The sequence below is a fragment of the Osmerus eperlanus genome, chromosome 12, assembly GCF_963692335.1.
Source record: "Osmerus eperlanus chromosome 12, fOsmEpe2.1, whole genome shotgun sequence".
In the NCBI taxonomy this organism is placed as follows: Eukaryota; Metazoa; Chordata; class Actinopteri; order Osmeriformes; family Osmeridae; genus Osmerus; species Osmerus eperlanus.
The window spans coordinates 4,307,549-4,325,668 of NC_085029.1; the positions used below are offsets into that span (position 1 = coordinate 4,307,549).

Below are 18,120 nucleotides of genomic sequence, written 5' to 3' on the forward strand. Positions count from 1 at the left end.
TCGCTCTGGATAAGAGCGTCTGCTAAATGACTAAATGTCAAATTGAAAGGGATTATGCTAAGCGGTTCTCTCAGGCACCTCACCCGTTTCCATTTTCTTTTATCCACACTTCAATGTTTTGAAGAACGTGGAAGAGAAATTGCTTGTGTTTCATTGAGGGGGTATCAGATTAAATGGTGGTGAACTCAAGACCTTTTCTTCACATCTATTTTACTTGTGATGTGTGTTGATGCTATAACATGCTTGAAAGGCACCTTGCCCTGGTGGCTCCCCTTTCCACCTCTGTTCATGGGCAACGTTCATGGGTTTTGAAGGACTGAAATTCTTTGTGTCTATTCCAATATGTAATGATGGTATTCAATGACACAAATCTGTGTTCTAGATGGTATTCAATGACACAAATCTGTGTTCTAGAAAGAGTGGTCTGGAGTCGCAGAGGTCCGATAATATCAGCTTTAATGCAGCAGTTAGAAATCAACACGTCCAGAGCTCTGGGGTTGTCTACGTTTCCCTACCCGCAACAGAGTTTGGGTTGGTTCACGAAGTCCAACTAGCTATCTTTCCCTCCCCAGCATATATTATACAGTGCAATTAAAACACAAAGATGAAAAGAAGGTTGAGCTTGTTCTCTCGTGCATCAGGGAGTTGTTCTTGCCTACGCGTCCCACTTGCTCGGGTGCCGTCTCCACCCGGTTTCAAGGTTGTTTTGGAAAATGAAGAGATAGAGACACAAAATACAGCCTTTTTCCCACACTGTGGTCGAAACTCGTCTGGATTGTTCCTCTTTCTCTGCCCGCACCCCTGACTCCCCCCCGCCCTGTGTGAGACACAATGTTTAAGCCTGAGCACACTTCTAAGTTCATAAGACAGAACTTTAATAAGCACAATGCATAACTTTAATAAGCACAATATATTCTTTAATCCCTCTTTTGATCTCTGAAAACACCAGAGATCAATCAACATAGCCCGAGCCAACCACCGCCTCCTCGTCCTGGGGTGCGTTTCCCGAAAGCGTCGTAAGCCTAAGTTGATCGTAGAATCCATCGTAGGACGAATCTTAGTTTTACTGGCCGTTCCTAAAGACACCGTAGCTAAAGTGTCTCTTGAAAATTCGTAACTCTTGAAAAGTGCATAGATTAGCCTATTCCTTACGAGCTTGTTTGGGAAACGCACGTAAGAAATATCAATGGTTTCGTTTTTTGCTCGATCGTTGCTACGATCCATCGTTATCGGGAAACGCAGCCCAGGTCAGCCAGCCCCAGCAACGGCATTTGGAACCCCGTGTTTGGGTTCTCCACAGCCGAGACAATGATCCGGTTGCACAGGGACCTGATACATGGGATACAGCAACAATCATGTTGATATTGATATAGCACACTCTTAAGTAAAATAGCGGAAACCTTCTTAGTCCAGTACAATTCTAGTGTGGTCAAGCAGTATCAATCTTGACCTAGTCGTAACCCTCTTTTTCGGACTCTCACATTCGTAGCAATAGCAAACGGTTCACTGGCCCTTCTCCACCAACTCCTGCAACGTACGACTGGGTTCTGGAGCAGCACAACACATGCTCCAGTGGTACTTCCTTTCCCCAGCAGCCTTAGGGCGTGGGAGGTTCTCTCAATGACCTTGAATGGTCCTGTCCATAAATGTACAACAGGCTTCCCCAAACATCTGATGATGTATTGGGGCAGGTGGGGCAGGGTCTTCAAGGGGAATGGGGGGGGCAGACCAATCCTAGGTCTGATGAGGCATAGGGGCAGATGGGGCAGGGTCTCCGGTAACCCTTCCTTTTACAGTCCCTTAAGTACTAGGTATTTACATAGAAAGTAAAGGGTATGTTATGTGTTTTATTTGGGTATACCGATTGGTGGTAAATACCTAGATAATTCGAAGTATTTACCCATTAACTAAATACTAACGTACTGGTCATTACTGGGTATATTTTCTGTATTATTGGGTATTATCGATTGGTACCAAGGTGGTAAATACCTAGATAATTCAAAGTATTTACCCATTAACTAAATACTAACGTGCTGGTCATTACTGGGTATCTTTTCTGTATTATTGGGTATTACCGATTGGTACCAAGGTGGTAAATACCTAGATAATGCGAAGTATTTACCAATTAACTAAATACTAACGTGCTGGTCATTACTGGGTAATTTTCACTGGTCCTAATTAGGTAAAGACAGAGGACAAAACGTAGTATTTACCTGGAAAATTATAAATATTACTATTTAAATACCGCTGGTAGTAAGTAGGTAAAGACGGCCAAGCTCCAGCAGAATTACGAACAAAATACTCTACTATTACCCTGCAGTTACGTAAGGTTTATGTCGGTAACAGTCCACGTCTAATGAGAAGATAAGATAGTACTTTACTATAAAATACCTTTTCAGATACATTTATTGATGATGGCCTCATTTACTTGGCTGGTATAGCTACATACCTCCGCGGGAAGAGTTTTCCTCTAGTGTTACTGTCATGGTAAATCTTCTTGGATACTAGGTATGTTCTTGCGCATGTTTGGACTATTTACTCAGTAAGTAATCTGAAACTGGACTGTAAAAGGAAGCCGTGTTTGTTTCCATGGTGTTACCAGGCTCTTACCATACCCTTTGTAAGCGAATACCACTTTGTCAACGTTACCCTTAGTAAGAACGTGTACTATACGTTCCAAGGCGATACCAGGTAAACATGGCTATTTACTCAGTAAGTAATATGAAACTGGACTGTAAAAAGAAGCCGTTTGTTTCCATGGTGTTACCAGGCTCTTACCATACCCTTTGTAAGCGAATACCACTTTGTCAACGTTACCCTTAGTAAGAACTTGTACTATATGTTTCAAGGCGATACCAGGTAAACATGGCTATTTACTCAGTAAGTAATATGAAACTGGACTGTAAAAGGAAGCCGTGTTTGTTTCCATAGTGTTACCAGGCTCTTACCATACCCTTTGTAAGCGATTACCACTTTGTCAACGTTACCCTTAGTAAGAACTTGTAATATACGTTCCAAGGCGATACCAGGTAAAACATGGCTAATCCGCCGTTATAATAGCAATCCGCCATGGAACAAGCGCTGCTCTTAAAGGGAATGTGAAATGATGATCTGATTGGTTTATTGCACGTTACGCCCAAACCACACCCATTAGTAATGTAGCTACTTTGGACCAACCCATTTTAGATTTGCGCCAGGCGCAAAGTCATTTATCCCGCCGGCAAAATAGCAACCACGCCGGAGTCCCGCCCACAAAGTTACTTGCGCTTTGCGTTTTGATACTTGCGTTTCTGATCGTTAAAATGCTGGAGTCAGGTGGCTGAGCGGTTAGAGAATCGGGCTAGTAACCAGAAGGTTGCTGGTTTGATTCCCGTCCGTGCCACATGACGTTGTGTCCTTGGGCAAGGCACTTCACCCTACTTGCCTCGGGGGGGGAATGTCCCTGTACTTACTGTAAGTCGCTCTGGATAAGAGCGTCTGCTAAATGACTAAATGTAAAATAGGGCCCCATAACTCGTTTTGCTGCAGTTCAAAACGAGCCAATTAGCTCAAACCATCATAACCACAATTTATCAGACTTGATGAGTCTTCCCAAATTATTTCAGAACTGAATGTTATAATAACCCTCTTCGTGCACTAATACCATTTATTAATACAACATGATCACAGCCTAACTGTTTATCCCAAACTGTATGCCAGGCTCTGATAAAACTCTCAAATAAAACTTAAAACCAAATTACAATTAAACTCCAAATAAAAATACATTTAGTTTTTTCTCTTGCTCATTTTTAACCAAATTACATCTAATACCTTAATCAAAACTCTTAAAAACCGTAGATTTTACTATTTTGACTTAAAATGTTATCCCATATACCTTCAAAGTATATTCATAGTTTCCTCTTCAAAACATCAGTCTATTCACTTAATTTTACTCTAGTATAACTCTTCCAATTGTCTTAGAACCAATTTATAAACCAGGGGTATACCCTCTGGGATCACCTTTGTAAGATCTCAACGCAACGGGACTCTTTTAGCCCCCACCTTTCTCCATCTCTCCTCGGGATTTCTGTAACTTCTTGGTCAAAGAAAAAAACCACACCACACTCCTCTCTATTTTTATTCAACACAATCTGACTCCACACAAATATTACTTGTTTAGGGACTCTAACTATTTTGAGGACACTTAACCTCAGGGACTTTAACTATTTTGAGGACACTTAACCTCAGGGACTTTAACCCTTTTGAGGACACTTAACCTCTTTGAGGACACTTAACTTCAGGGACTTTAACCCTTTTGAGGACACTTAACCTCTTTGAGGACACTTAACCTCAGGGACTTTAACCCTTTTGAGGACACTTAACCTCAGGGAATTTAACTATTTTGAATCATAAAAACGGTTGATTTCTCACTAGGTACGATGAAACATAGTAATCGTCTAAATTTGGTTCTCAGTTCTGAATAGCAGTACTTTTTTAACAGGTGTCTGCTTAACTTTTTTATATTGAGGCGCGCCCGACGGTTACGTCTGCCTCCTCGTACCGATGTATGGGTCTCTCTCCCGATCAGTCGGTCGGGCCGGAACCCTCTGGACTCCCTCTTTTCAGCGTCGGGGTCACCATTTGAAGGACTGAAATTCTATTCCAATATGTAATGATGGTATCCAATGACACAAATCTGTGTTCTAGAAAGAGTGGTCTGGAGTCGCAGAGGTCTGATAATATCAGCTTTAATGCAGCAGTTAGAAATCAACACTTCTAAGTTCATAAGACAGACATTTAATAAGCACAATGCATAACTTTAATAAGCACAATATATTCTTTAGTTTCGAAAATGGGTTTCATAACAATGACACAGACGTTTGTAAAACATCAATTTTAAAACATAACAATTTTACTAAACAAATTACTTTAAAACAAATTACTTTCCCAAAATTCAGCCTTGGTGCAGAATTACAGCCACTACGAGCAGTCCCACAATGAGCTTTCCTCAGGACGTGCCGTTTCAGTGTCTGTAGCTTTAAATGCTATGAGGAAGAAAGAGGCGGGGCTAACTGCCATGCTTCGGTCGTTTGCAAGCCATGATGTCTCAAGGAAAAGCCAATGTTGCGCTTGCACGGTCGTAGCTCATTTTTTCATTAGTGGGACAAATTCTCTGTGCGGGCAAAGCAGAGAAAGGGGAGGTAATCCACAATAGGGGGATTTTCAAAACCGAGCGTTTGAGCTATCATTTTCTCAAAGGCGGAGAAGAATACCCAGGGCTTGGTTTTCACCTATTGACATTTCTAGTCACTGGGGGACCAAAGGCAGGCTAGGGGAACTCATATTAATGTTATATAACCTCCTAAACTGTTTTCATGTCATGGGACCTTTAATTGTTTTTTGACACCTTAGAACGTCAAAGCTGGAGTTCCCAGAAGAATGGAACTGGTTTTCTATACCCAACCCTATTCATAATGTATATCTGTATATCCAGTATTTGATAACTTAATGTTTTTAGTTGAATGCTAACTCAGGAAGTTATTAATTACGGAGATATTCGCCCATTGTATTTGTAACAGACGTGGCCACGCTCCGTCACAAGGTCTACGGGCCGATGTTCGCCACTCGCTGGGCTTGAACATGCCACCTCTGACTTGCCAAGCGCAACCACTACCAGCTACGCCAACGAAAAGCTAGCTCTTTGTTGACGCGGGTGGCCTGTTATATACTTAACCCTTGTGTTCTCCTCGGGTCGTTCTGACCCATCAGTCATTGTGACCCACCGTCGTATTGCGACAACTTTACCGCATACAAAAACAAAGTGAAGCATTTTCTTTTAACCGTCGGGCTGTCTCAGACCCCCCACATTGCGAAGGTTAAAAGAAAAGTATTTTTATTTGTTTTTGTATTGGGTAAAATTGGGTAAACACAATGATGGTTCGTTATGAACCTTTGGGTCATGTGACCCGAAGGCAGCACGAGGGTTAAGGAGTGAGTTTCATGGATTCACACCTGTTACATATGTTACTGGTTTTCACCACGGGTAATGTCAGATAACTAGCTGAGTTTCAGGAAATGTGAGAAGTGCTAGCTAACGTCATGATAGCTACTAGTGTACTGTTGCAGCTCACCTTGTAATGGTAGAAATTCAAGCGGCACTGTGTAGATTTGAATAGTCAAGAGATGGCGGTTACAATAAATTTATTTTGCTTATACAGATCATGATTTAACAAAGTACTTTGTGATCAGTCATAACGAAGGAGGTGCTAGCCACAGGTCGTTCGCCAGAGTGATCCGGAACAACCCCAAAACCCTGCCTTATATAAACTTTAGATCAAATGGTTATTCTGAACTCTGTGATTGGTCAGCACTGCTCAGTGACAGTTAAGACAATATAACCCCCCAGGTCAAGTGACCAAAGTCTTTTGATGTCACGGCTCTTTCTCTAAATGAGGACAGTAAAGATACCCTTAATGAAACACAAACAGGACACAGGACACAATCTCCTCGGCCAAAAGGTCAGGGCTGCTAGATCAACTGACCCATCTCCCTTTAGGCCACAGAACTCAAACATCCCCCAACCTCCGTGCCCCTAGCTTCTCAATCAGGCATCATAACCCAACACCATAAATACCTTAAGACCAACTGCAACATCCATTTGTTTAAACACAACCTCAGTCTATTAAAAATACATTCTTAGTAACTATATCTATAAAAATGCCATCACAACCTCTCAAATCTTTTGCTGTTGTGGTGAAAAAAATTGTCAAGAGCAATTTCCCAGTATTGACTCTTTTCTCTGCCTTTTCTTTTTTGTGCACCTTATTTATGTTGCGACGACAACGTAATCCAACTGTCACACTGAGTTGCACTGCACAATACTTGGGAATTTGGAATGTGCAGTTGGAGCAAATCATTTATTAAAGCGGGAAGGAGGGGGGCCCTAGTTTATTAGAAAATTTGACATATTTCCGCAAGTGTATTATTTTGGTTTGAAATATTGATTTGATTGACAAATGATTACTACAGACATGAAAACCAACACAGGAATAATGGGCCCCCTCCAAGCCATGTGCTTCGTGAATCATATTCACCTTTCCCCTCGTTTGTGATGGCCCTGCTGATAGGGCAATCTGATTAGGTATTTTGCACTGTAAAATCATCCTACCTGTTTATTTTAGACTGTTAGGACCATCTGATGAAGATGGACCGATAGATACAGGGATTGATATATAGTTATAATTTTGTTATATGGTAGGAAAATCTGACAAGGTAGGACAAATCGACACAACACCTGTTCAAGGAAAAACAGAAACAATTGATATTTCGCTTGGAACAAAAACGAAACCAGAAACTTTATATTTTATGTTCTGGAACAGAAATGTTTATTTGAAATAATGGTAACCAGTCACTAACGTTATTTTTTTTCATTTTCTTATGTACTCCAACAAATTAAAACACATTCTGCTTGGCATCATTTTGGTGCAGAGTTTACTTCCTGTCATATGCTATGCACCTTTTTTAAATATTGGTCTTAGACATCAACCTAATCAATGTTTGATAGATATGCTACAATGTCAAGAGAACTTCTTGAAAATATCTAGCTAGCTCCAGTTACATAGAAAAGCCTAAAAACAAGTTTAGCTTTGCGGGTCACGCTCAGGCCTCCATGCTTCCTATTCTGTGTTGTGGAGATCCGCCCTTTCTCAGTCACTGCTGGTGCCGTCATCTTGATGGCAGTCTGGACGGACACGATCTCTGCTTCGTTTGTCTCAGCCCACATCACGACAGTTGCTATGTTTTCATCCGGGAGGAGTCCCTCGAGCCGGTTGTCTCTGCACTGAACTCCAATGGAGAGAGTTTGGCTGCGGACGACGCCCCTGAGCACCCTATCGAGGCAGAGTCTGCCTCTGCCTCCACCATGTCGGTAAGGAGATATCTTGAGATAATTCTACATGCCACCATCATCGTGGGAACTAAGAAAACGAGATTGCCTTCTATATGTGATCACCTCTCCGCCTCCTTGGTGGATAGAGCGTTCATGCTGAGCATCCAATGCGCAACAGCATTTGCCAGGCTGCCCTGCTCTCTGCGGCCATCGCCAAACTTACCACTGGAAGACTCGGAAATTCTTTCGAAAGACATGGCTTCGGCGGCGCTGTTCCTGAACCAAAAGGGGGCTACATGTGCTGGTCGCCTTATGGCGACCGCAACTGTGATCCAGCGTCACCTCTGGCTGTCCCTCACGGTCATGAAGGACGCAGACAAAACAACACTTCTCAACGCCCCCATCTGGGCCGCAGGTCTCTTCAGTCATGCAGTCCCTCTCCCTGCAACAACCCCGGCTGCGCCTCCGGCTGCAAAATTAATGGTCAAATATTTTCTATTGTGTTAACATTTTAAATGCGTTAGAACACATTCATCTCGAGACGAGTTTGTTCAGAATAAGCTACATATAGCAGGTCGACTGACTCGATTTCCTTCTCATACTTCCCCATAGCGTCACAGTGCATTTCCCTGTTGAAGCCTGGCGTCCATGGACTTCAATGGGGCTGCTTTGATTTTTTTTTTTCAGTGCTTCAAACTATATGGTCATTGGATAAATGCTGCGATTATGTCCCGCCCACAGATGCTATGCATCTCTGGGGGTGAATGGAGGAGTGGGCTGGCCTGGATGCCGGGTTTCAGCGTGATGATTGGAGGGTCTGTCGAAAGACTGCATCTCCTTTTGATTGACAGCGATTTTGTACTATAAAAAGTCGCCGAAGCTATTCAAGCTCAGTCCCATCGCGGATTTTGCCAACCTATTTCTTGGTATTTGATTGCCGAAATTGCTAGCCAATTTTCATCATACATTTCATACAATTATACACCCCATTCCTTGTTTCAGTTTAACCTAATTCCCACATTTCCTCCTTGGAGTTTAATATTATTTTGTTAGCTCGTTATGTTCATTCATACAGTAGGCTAGGCTAGTGTCATAGGGGTGAACTAGCCTTCTGCTCCACAGTTGCTAGGTAGGTGCATATGGGGGAGGGGCATTATGGCGTAACACTTAGTGAGGGAAAAAAATATTTGATCCCCTGCTGATTTTGTACGTTTACCCACTGTCAGAGAAATGTTAAAATAATGATTCTGCTTGGAACGAACCGAGTGGAAAAAAAGTATGGTTTGAAGCCCTAATGCTAAGACTCTGTCATAACTTCCCAATGTGGAAGTCTCCAGCCACAATGTGGCAGCAAGTAACTGGTTGATTTAAAAGAAGACATAGAGCCTTGTCGTGACTTTGATATGTTACTGAGTTAATGTAAATGAGCCCATACAAAAAGTGAAAGAATATAAACCTCAAGTAGATGACACATGTACACTCAGTCAGACATAATCAACCTTTTCTCTACAGCCACCACCGACTGGACAGTGATTAACGTCATCATTGAGGTTGTAAAGTGACAGTTGATCATGCTGTAAACTTGCGTCAAACTGGGAACACATTTTAACTTTCTTCCATGCACATGGACAATCCACACAACAATGATGAACACATCAGGCCATAGACATGTCTTGCAAGACTTCAATCGCATTCCTAGAAACACCTACGTAAAGTTATAATAACAATTGGACTTAACAGATTCATCCACAACAGTATAAAAGTAGTAGTACAGTTTTTTTCCGTTTTTTTTTTCTCCATAGAATGCCCTCCGATGGGACTGGAGACACTGAAGATAGATGACTTCCAGCTTCATGCCTCCACCATGAGACGCTACGGGCTTGGAGCTCACAGGGGTCGCCTCAACATCCAGGTGGGGCTGAAATAGCAACCGAGGTTGCGACTATTTTTTAGTAGTCGCCTGCAATACTCACTATGAAAAAAACATAAATCAATGTTCCAAAGCAAAATGTAGAAACATTAAGTGTTGGTTGTCTGTAATTGTGTAGAGATGTCTCAATGGTCTCATTGTGCAAAGATATCTCAATAAAACGTCATACTAATTGTTGGGATTTTAACCCTGTGAATGCTGGATGTTGTGCATTAGCCACTTCAGGGCTCCTGTCAGAGAGCACGAGTCACCAGGTGGAGTTTAAGGTTTTACTTGGTAGTAAGATGTTGCACTACAGGCAGGCAGTCACAAACTGTACATTGGATCAATGAATGAATGAAAAAAGGAAGTTTCTGAAAATAAACCCCAAAAAGGTACATTAATATCACAGCTGTTATATCTACTATGATTTGACATTAATCAACAGGTTATTAATCACTTAACAACAAATACGGAAATAAAGTGTACAATTATCACACTGTGCAAGTAAAATAAACATCCTCTCTAGCACAATAACGATTAGCACCACAACAAACGTATCACACGCTAGCTAGGAACGTGTGTGATGTACAGTGAAAAGTTAGCAAGCTAGCAATATAACGTCACTGTGTCCAATCCCGACCGTTTTTTAGCTAACATTCTGCTAAAATGCCACTTCAAATATTGATAAAAATATACGTATCACATTTTCAGCTGATTTACTGATTTCACGTTAAGCTTTAACTTCTTAACTTTCGAGCTAAATATTGTTAAAACATTTAGAGTTAGCTTAGCCTTTACTGGAGCCGGTAAAAAGACGCTGGCGCCGGTAAATTAGCCGTGCGCTACCCTTGTCCAAACCCGACCGCACTTCTATCCTCGTAGTAAACACTCGCCGCTGCTGTTTTTACAGGGATATTAACTTGATCCAGGGTCACCAAACTGACCATCAATGCTGTCAACATATCCGGGGACGTAGTTATGTCCTCCACAATAAGATATCACGCTTCAACATCTCCAAACTATGCGATAAAATCTCAATTGGACTGTATACCACCACCTGCTGGATGTTTTGTCGAACTCTTCTCAAAGTTTGCTAGCCCCCATCCCTTCCTTCCCTCGACTACAGATCATGTCACACATGATTGTGTATTTTCATTGGCTAGACAAAGTAGTGTTAAGCTAGCGTTGAAATACACTCATATGCTAACCCATATAGTAGCAGTACGACGACCACAAGTGGTCTTTCAGCCAAAGTAACTTTCCTATATTATTTAGACATGTAAACGTCCATATATGTTCATGAAATTTGACACGTAGATTGTTTGGTATGCCTAAAATAATACTACTTACACTTTGCTGGCGATCGCAAAAGAAAATGCTGGCAAAAAGACCGGAAACTGAGTGTCCAAACCCCGTTCGGGTTTGGACAATAGGAGTTTACGGCGGTCGGGATTGGACACAGTGACGTTACATATTAACTCGCAGCTTCGCATCGCTGGGTAAAACGGCTAACATTGAGTACTTGTTTTAGACTGAAACAACTCAGGCAGTACTCGTATCAGACTGAAACAACTGAAGAATAGCTTGATCTGCTGTAAAAATAGATAGACATAAGGAGTACGAACTTACATCGTCTCTGACTTCTGTACAGGCGCCGTAATGAAAAGAAAAAACACAAAACATTCTTGTGGAACTGACGTCATTAGCATACGTCACTAACTTAACTACAGACACTGCAACCTACACAGTCTCCGTAGTGTGAGGAATTCACAACACTAATTGCTTGGTTCCATTTTGATGGCATATAGCTCCCTTTTACATGTCATGACTCTGCAGACTCTAGAGAAAACAACACTGTTGCCATAAAACCTGGTAAACATCCCCAAACCTCATAAAGCGGATTGGCAACTGGGAAAAGAGGTATTTCCTGTTAGTGCAAGCTGCTCCTCATAGAGGAAATGAACTAGAGTGTACTCTCCAGTTTGCCTCATCATTATCTGGAGTCAGCAATGCCAGATTCTGTACATTTCATTCCACACACACCATTCAATGTGTTGTATCTGTTGAGGGACTGAGAAACAATACCTTGGTTGTAGGCTGTCATGATGTTGTGTGTGTGTTTATGTACACAAATAAAACAGATGTGTCCTCTTGGTTCAGGCCAAATGCATTATCGAAGAAAATTCTTTTCTTTTCTGTGTTCAGATTCTAAGCACTGATAGCAAAGGACCAAACACCAGAGACAATCTTTGCTGTTGTCTGATTTGCCCAATGCTACACTTTTACACAAGATCATTCAATTTATGTTGCATTTAAATTATCTTATGTTGAATTGAAGACTTGATCATGTAAAATGATAATATTCATCATGATTATCACCTGACTATCGTCAAACCTGATTTACTGAAAACTAGTTTGGAAGACTAATTAGGTACTTGGAGCATCTTAACAGTTGACAAATTACAAAGTGTGATATTTTATATATTTTTTTATTGTGTCCTGAACAGCCAGAGTAGTCTACATTTGAGGAAGATAAACAATTTGTCCTATTGGTATAGTTTTGTAATGGTCATAAATCTGAATGTTTCAATTTACTTTACAATGTATTGGCTGCTTATGAAGGTTATAGCTTTCACTGCCCAGTGGTTAGTGAAAAGAATTAAGGTGTAGTTAGATGTTGAGTCCATTTAGGCAATTTCCGAACTGGCAGTCTTTTTCTCTCATACCGTTGACTTGATCTGAGTCAGTGGTTCTCCAACTGTGGGGTGTGACCTGACATGGGGGGAGATGTGGGAGCTATTGCGGGGGGGATACAGGGGGAAAGAGAAGTGCATACGTTTTTTTACAATGATTTAATGAGAATCGGGAGGAGGTTGGGAAAACAAGAATCCCACTTTAAACTCAGACTGAAAAAAATAGAGAAACGGGTTTAAGGTGTTTTTCTGTCTCTGGAAGGCTGCCCTCTATGAAGATGATTTGTATGACGGAGGCTGGTGCGCAGGGAGGCTCGACCCTCTGCAGTGGTTCGAGGTGGACGCCAGAAGGTTGACCAAGTTCACCGGGGTCATCACGCAGGGCAGGAACTCCCTCTGGTCGTGAGTATGCTCGATGATGTGTGAGAACACTTTCAGACTCAGGCCCGGTTATTGACAGCAATAGAAGGGTGGGCTGGCAGATATCCTGGGTGGGCAATTATGGGCCAATTATTAAAGTTCCTAAGGTAGGAGGAAACCTATTGTTTTTGTTAGTATTCTTATTATTTTTCCTCTTCTCCATGAAATGGCTCAATAGCTCAAAAAGTCCTGGACCCGTTTTTTTCAAATTTGGCCCAATGATACAACAGGTCACTCACTACTCCCAGACCACTAATGGCCCACGTACATCCATAGGTAGCGCTATAAGCCATGCCCAAAGTCTACGTGATTTCCCCAGCGCCCCATTACTCAAATGCCTGAAAATTGGTATACATGCCTTATTTCTCATGGGGAACAAAAAAAGCTCAAGGACCCATAAGGTCCGCCATGATGGATTTTCCTGTACTGCGACATTTTGCGAAAACCTTCAAAATTGATCTCTTAAAACAACGGTCCAATCGACTTGAAATTTGTTACCGATTTGTAAAATACGTATCTTCCTATAGGATCAAATTGAATAAGGAATGCAATGCAAAATGGCTGAAAGAAGTGTATTTATGTAAATGTCCACATTGCTGTCATGGTGGAAATTCAAGTGGCACTGTGTAGATCTGAATAGTCATGATGGCGGTTTCAATATAATTTATTTAGTTTGTACAATTTAAGAATTAACAGAGTACTCTGGACCTGTCATAGCGAAAGACATGCAGATGTAACCTACAGGTCGTTCGAGAGAGTGGTGAAGAACAACCCTAAAACCCTGCCTTATATAAACTTAGAACAAATGGTTCTTCTGATGGTCAATCCATCAATATAGCGGTCTCTGTGATTGGCCAGCACTACTCAGTGACAGTTTGACTCCACATCAAGTGTCCCACAGTTCTTTGATGCCCCAGCTCCCTCTCTAAAGAAGGAGATGGTTAATGATACACAAACAGGACACAATCTCCTTGGCCAAAAGGTTAGGTCAGCTCGCTCAACTGAGATAACAATCTCCCCCAACCCCCAGACCTAACTAAGACCCAATCTGAGTGTCCATTCTACAGAGTAGACCACACCACAGAGCCTCAGTTTCTTACATTCGTCTGTCTATAAAAAAGGAACTTACTTTTTACCGCTTAAAGAAACAGATATTGTAACTATGTCAAAAACTGCCATAACATTGCCATAACATTGCCTAAATATCTTTGTGTCAATAAATCCAATATAATTTTGACTGATGTTTTTTCTAACCTTATTGGCTTCAAGATTACATCATTCTGAAGTACCATAAGCAATTTCACCTTGATATGTCAAAATATGATTTAATTAAATTGAATTGCTCCACAGCGCGCGCTCCAAATTCTCACAGAGTAATCCTGCCCCTTGACACACGTGCAAGCTTGGTGAGACGCACACACATCCTTTCTGGAAATTGTGGGCTGAACAAGCCCACACTCCCCTTGGTTTTTAGCATAGGCCCTTGTGGACCTTGGTGTAATTGCATTTCCGTATTTGTATGCAATGGTAAAAAGCTCTCAAATTCTAAGAGTCTAAAATGTCGGAAACTATACATGCCTTATATATCATGGGAAACCATACAGTGGTGACCCATACAGTCCGCCATCCACATACAACCAAGTAGGTCTACTTTCATCGGACAAGAGGCATTCCTGCTGACATTTGACGGCCTCAGACAGCATGAGTGCGCCACTGGGCCTTATGAAAAGGCTCTTGTCTTGATTTGCAACTAGGGGATGTTCTAGACCAGGGGTACTCAATTACAAACCCAAAAGGTCCACTCACCAAATTCCCATTTAATCCAGGGTCTGAAAGAGTGATGGTGTATTTTTCTGGCCCTTACCTCAGAGTTCTGGGGGTAATTTTGTTCAAAGTGTCTATGCTTTGTGTCATAGTGATGTTTCACGTTGGGCCTACCACAAGGTCAACCGTCTCATTGCAGATTAAAAACATCGGTTTTGTGCTCCCCACCGGCAACACAAATGCATACTTGTCAGTCCACTCAGTCTGAAATTTCCGATTTTCTGAAACAACTTTTTGCTTTTTGTTGGGTTTTGTCACGCCATGATTTTTGCTAAGGAAGAAATAGGTACCATTAGCAAATCGATTAGCCTGCGTTGTTGCAAATGACACACACAACCTGCGTGACCCACAGAGGTTGCGGCCAACGTTGAGTGAGTGAGTTGTCGTGGTGATTACAGCTCCCGATTGGACCTTTGGATTGGACTCGGAAGATAGAAAGCACATCTCGTAGGAAAAAAATATAGGCTATGGCGCAAAATCACGCACCAATGAAAACTCGCTTGGATCATGACTAAATTATAATGTTGATTTTGGCTTCGGTCCAAATTGTATTGTGTCTGGATCCGGACCTGAGTCCGCCTATTGAGTACACCCGTTCTAGACTATGGGGGGCCAAGCTAGGTTGTACTGTTAGAAAGGCCAGTTACATTAAACACTATTGTTGTCATATAGTTTTCTTCCCAGCATTGCAAGCACTAACAGGCAAAATCAGTGGCGCTCCAGAAAGGTTTTATCCACCTTATTCCTAGCTCCCATTATCCATTTCCTGAATTATGGGTGCGACTTCCGGAGCCGGCGATTTTCATGGTAACGTTCATAAACAGTCATTGCGGTAAACTAATTCTGATGCGAAATAAAACATGTGGGAACACAGCCTGTTACACCTGAAACGGGACAATTTGATCATACCTCTGCCTTCTATTATCGAGGGATGGGAGGACGACCTGAAAAAGTGGCCTCAAATAACGTACACTAGCATATTTAGGTACTTTATTAACTCTGTTGCTACGGACGGTGAAGCGATGAATAACCTGAAAAGCTCTGAGTCTTATCAGTAGCTACCTCCACAGCAATAAAGTTGGTCGCGTTTTAATAAAGGAGGTGGGGCACAACCTTGTCTACCTTAAAGCAGACATAGAGCCTGGTCAGAGCCCCACATCACCGGTCCTGGGTTTTAGTTTCATCGTCAGGTGAAATACAAACGGTTGGGTGCTCATGTGTTGCTGGACCAGGGCACTACTAACCCACAAAAATTCCTATATGAACACTTGCATCCCACCTTTACTTTTACTACTTTTGGGTGGTCTCTTCAAGGCTAGGTTTTTCAGCTACATTCTTTTGTATTCCTCATCTGTTGGCAGGCGATGGAAACTGTACCGTTTGTCACAAGAACAATCCCTTTTTGTTGTGGGTGTGTGTTCAACACACTGTCGTTAAAGCCACAGATTTAGCTAAGTCTGGTTGTTAGTACAGCCGCGAACAGCGCAACAGGTAGCCTATCAGAGCTCTGCAATGACATTTTATAACAATAATAATAACTAATATAGCTGCAAGCAGCAATGAAGGGGCCAAGCAGCATTCGATATGGAAATTCAGTAGCTAAAGAAGCACAGCAAAATCTTTAATAAAAATTATTCGCTTTTTTAAAATCACAATTTACTTTTCGGCAACGCCGAATTGCGCAGCTGTAATTCAGTCATATTTTGACATATCAAGGTGATTGTGGTAGGAAGATGATTAGATGACATGCTCGCAATGACATTTCCAAAGTTTCGTCTCCATACGGTAAACCGTCGCAGGGACAAGGCCTCACTTCCGCTATGGCGTGCTCTTTGTCAAAATCTTTGCGCGTAACTCGTGAACGGTTTCACTTATCGATGCCATTTTGCCATTTCTTAAAATGAAAATCACGGAAAAACCTTCGGGACGACAATGACGCCATAGGGTTCAGTCGAATCGTCTGCATCTAAGGAATCCGATGAAACCTCACTTAAGAAAAACGGTTTCATGGTTCAAAAGTTATGGGCGTAAACGCACCTCCAACTTTGACACCTTGGTGGCGCTATAGTGCTTCATGGATCGACATGAAACTTGGTGATACATAGTCAGGAGACCGTTCCAAATCAGTGTGCCAAATTTCAAAACTTTTCACCAATCACTATGCATAATAATAATAATAAAACTAACAAAAACAATAGGTGCCACAATGACGACAGGGGGGTGGCCCCTAATAATAAACGACAATTTATTTTTATAATAATAAAACTAACAAAAACAATAGGTGCCACAGCAGCTTCGCTGCTGCTTGGCCCCCTAATAAATGACAACAAAAACAAACCAGTTTTAGTTAAATTATAGTTGAAATTACTTTAGAAAGAATCACTGTTGACGGCTGGCTGGGACTAACATATAGCAAACCGCAACTTCCGCTACTTACCGGAAGTTGCACCCATAATCACTTCTACAGTAGACCCCCTGAGAATAAGGTGGATAGGAGTGGCGAAAAAGAGAAGCAGAAAAGTGCAACACCCTCCCACTACCATTATCTCTGATTCACTCTCCTGAGTCTCATCTGTGTTGTATGTCTGCAAACTGCTGGGCCTACACAAAAGTTATAAAGTCATTGGACTTGTGTGGGGAGGGTTTGACAAGTGTGATGACTGTATTCCTCCACAGATACCATGGGCCTGGACATGGAGTTGGACCAGTTACTATTTGCTTTGACTTTATGGGTGTGATCTGTAAAGAATGAATGGCACCATGCAATGGTGAAGGGCTATAACCCAGGGTTGATTGTAACTGGTTTTGGGAAACACATGTAGCAGGGCAGAATAGTGGAACTGGGCAGAGGGTGCTGGTGTGGAAAATCCCCTAAAACTGCAGAATGGGCAGAAAATATTAGATGGCATTGTATCGAGGCCCAATTGGAGAAGAAGCCATAGGATATTTACAATTGTAGTAGGCCATTAGATCTGTTTTAAAAGTTCAGGTGTGCAATTTGTTTGATATGAAGCCCCCACCCCCCACTCCAGAGACAGTTGGTGACAGAGAGGTGCAGACATTAAGTTTAACATAGTCATGCGTTAAGAGTAGAGTAAAAAATAGAGACGAAATGTGTAATACGTCTATGACGTAGCGCCGCTGTGAGTGGCAGCTGTCTTAGCAGCTCTTTGTTTTTCTACTGTTTTCTCAACTTTATTTTTGTTCTATTGTGATTAGTTTGTTTGTATTGGGATAGTGTACTGATCTACATACAGGTGAATAGTTTATTTTTATTTTTTTTCGTGGTCTTACTGGCCAGTTGAACCTGTTTTTTTAAACCAGCCAGAGCAGCGGACACTACCGGCATTATTTGATTTAGTTTGTTTGGATGGCTGAGTTGTTTGCCATGGCGCGGCGACTAA

At 41.8% G+C, this 18,120-nt stretch overlaps 1 protein-coding gene across 5 annotated transcripts in view; it reads left to right on the forward strand.

The window, feature by feature from the left end:
- The window catches only part of cpxm2 (carboxypeptidase X (M14 family), member 2), a 216,595-nt gene that overhangs the window by 25,092 nt on the left and 173,383 nt on the right, over positions 1-18,120 (forward strand). For all 5 annotated transcript variants that reach the window (XM_062474750.1, XM_062474747.1, XM_062474751.1 and 2 more), the window contains 2 exons: positions 9,670-9,779; positions 12,735-12,874. In XM_062474750.1, coding sequence (XP_062330734.1) covers positions 9,670-9,779; positions 12,735-12,874 — 250 coding nt within the window. The remainder of the gene's footprint in view (positions 1-9,669; positions 9,780-12,734; positions 12,875-18,120) is intronic.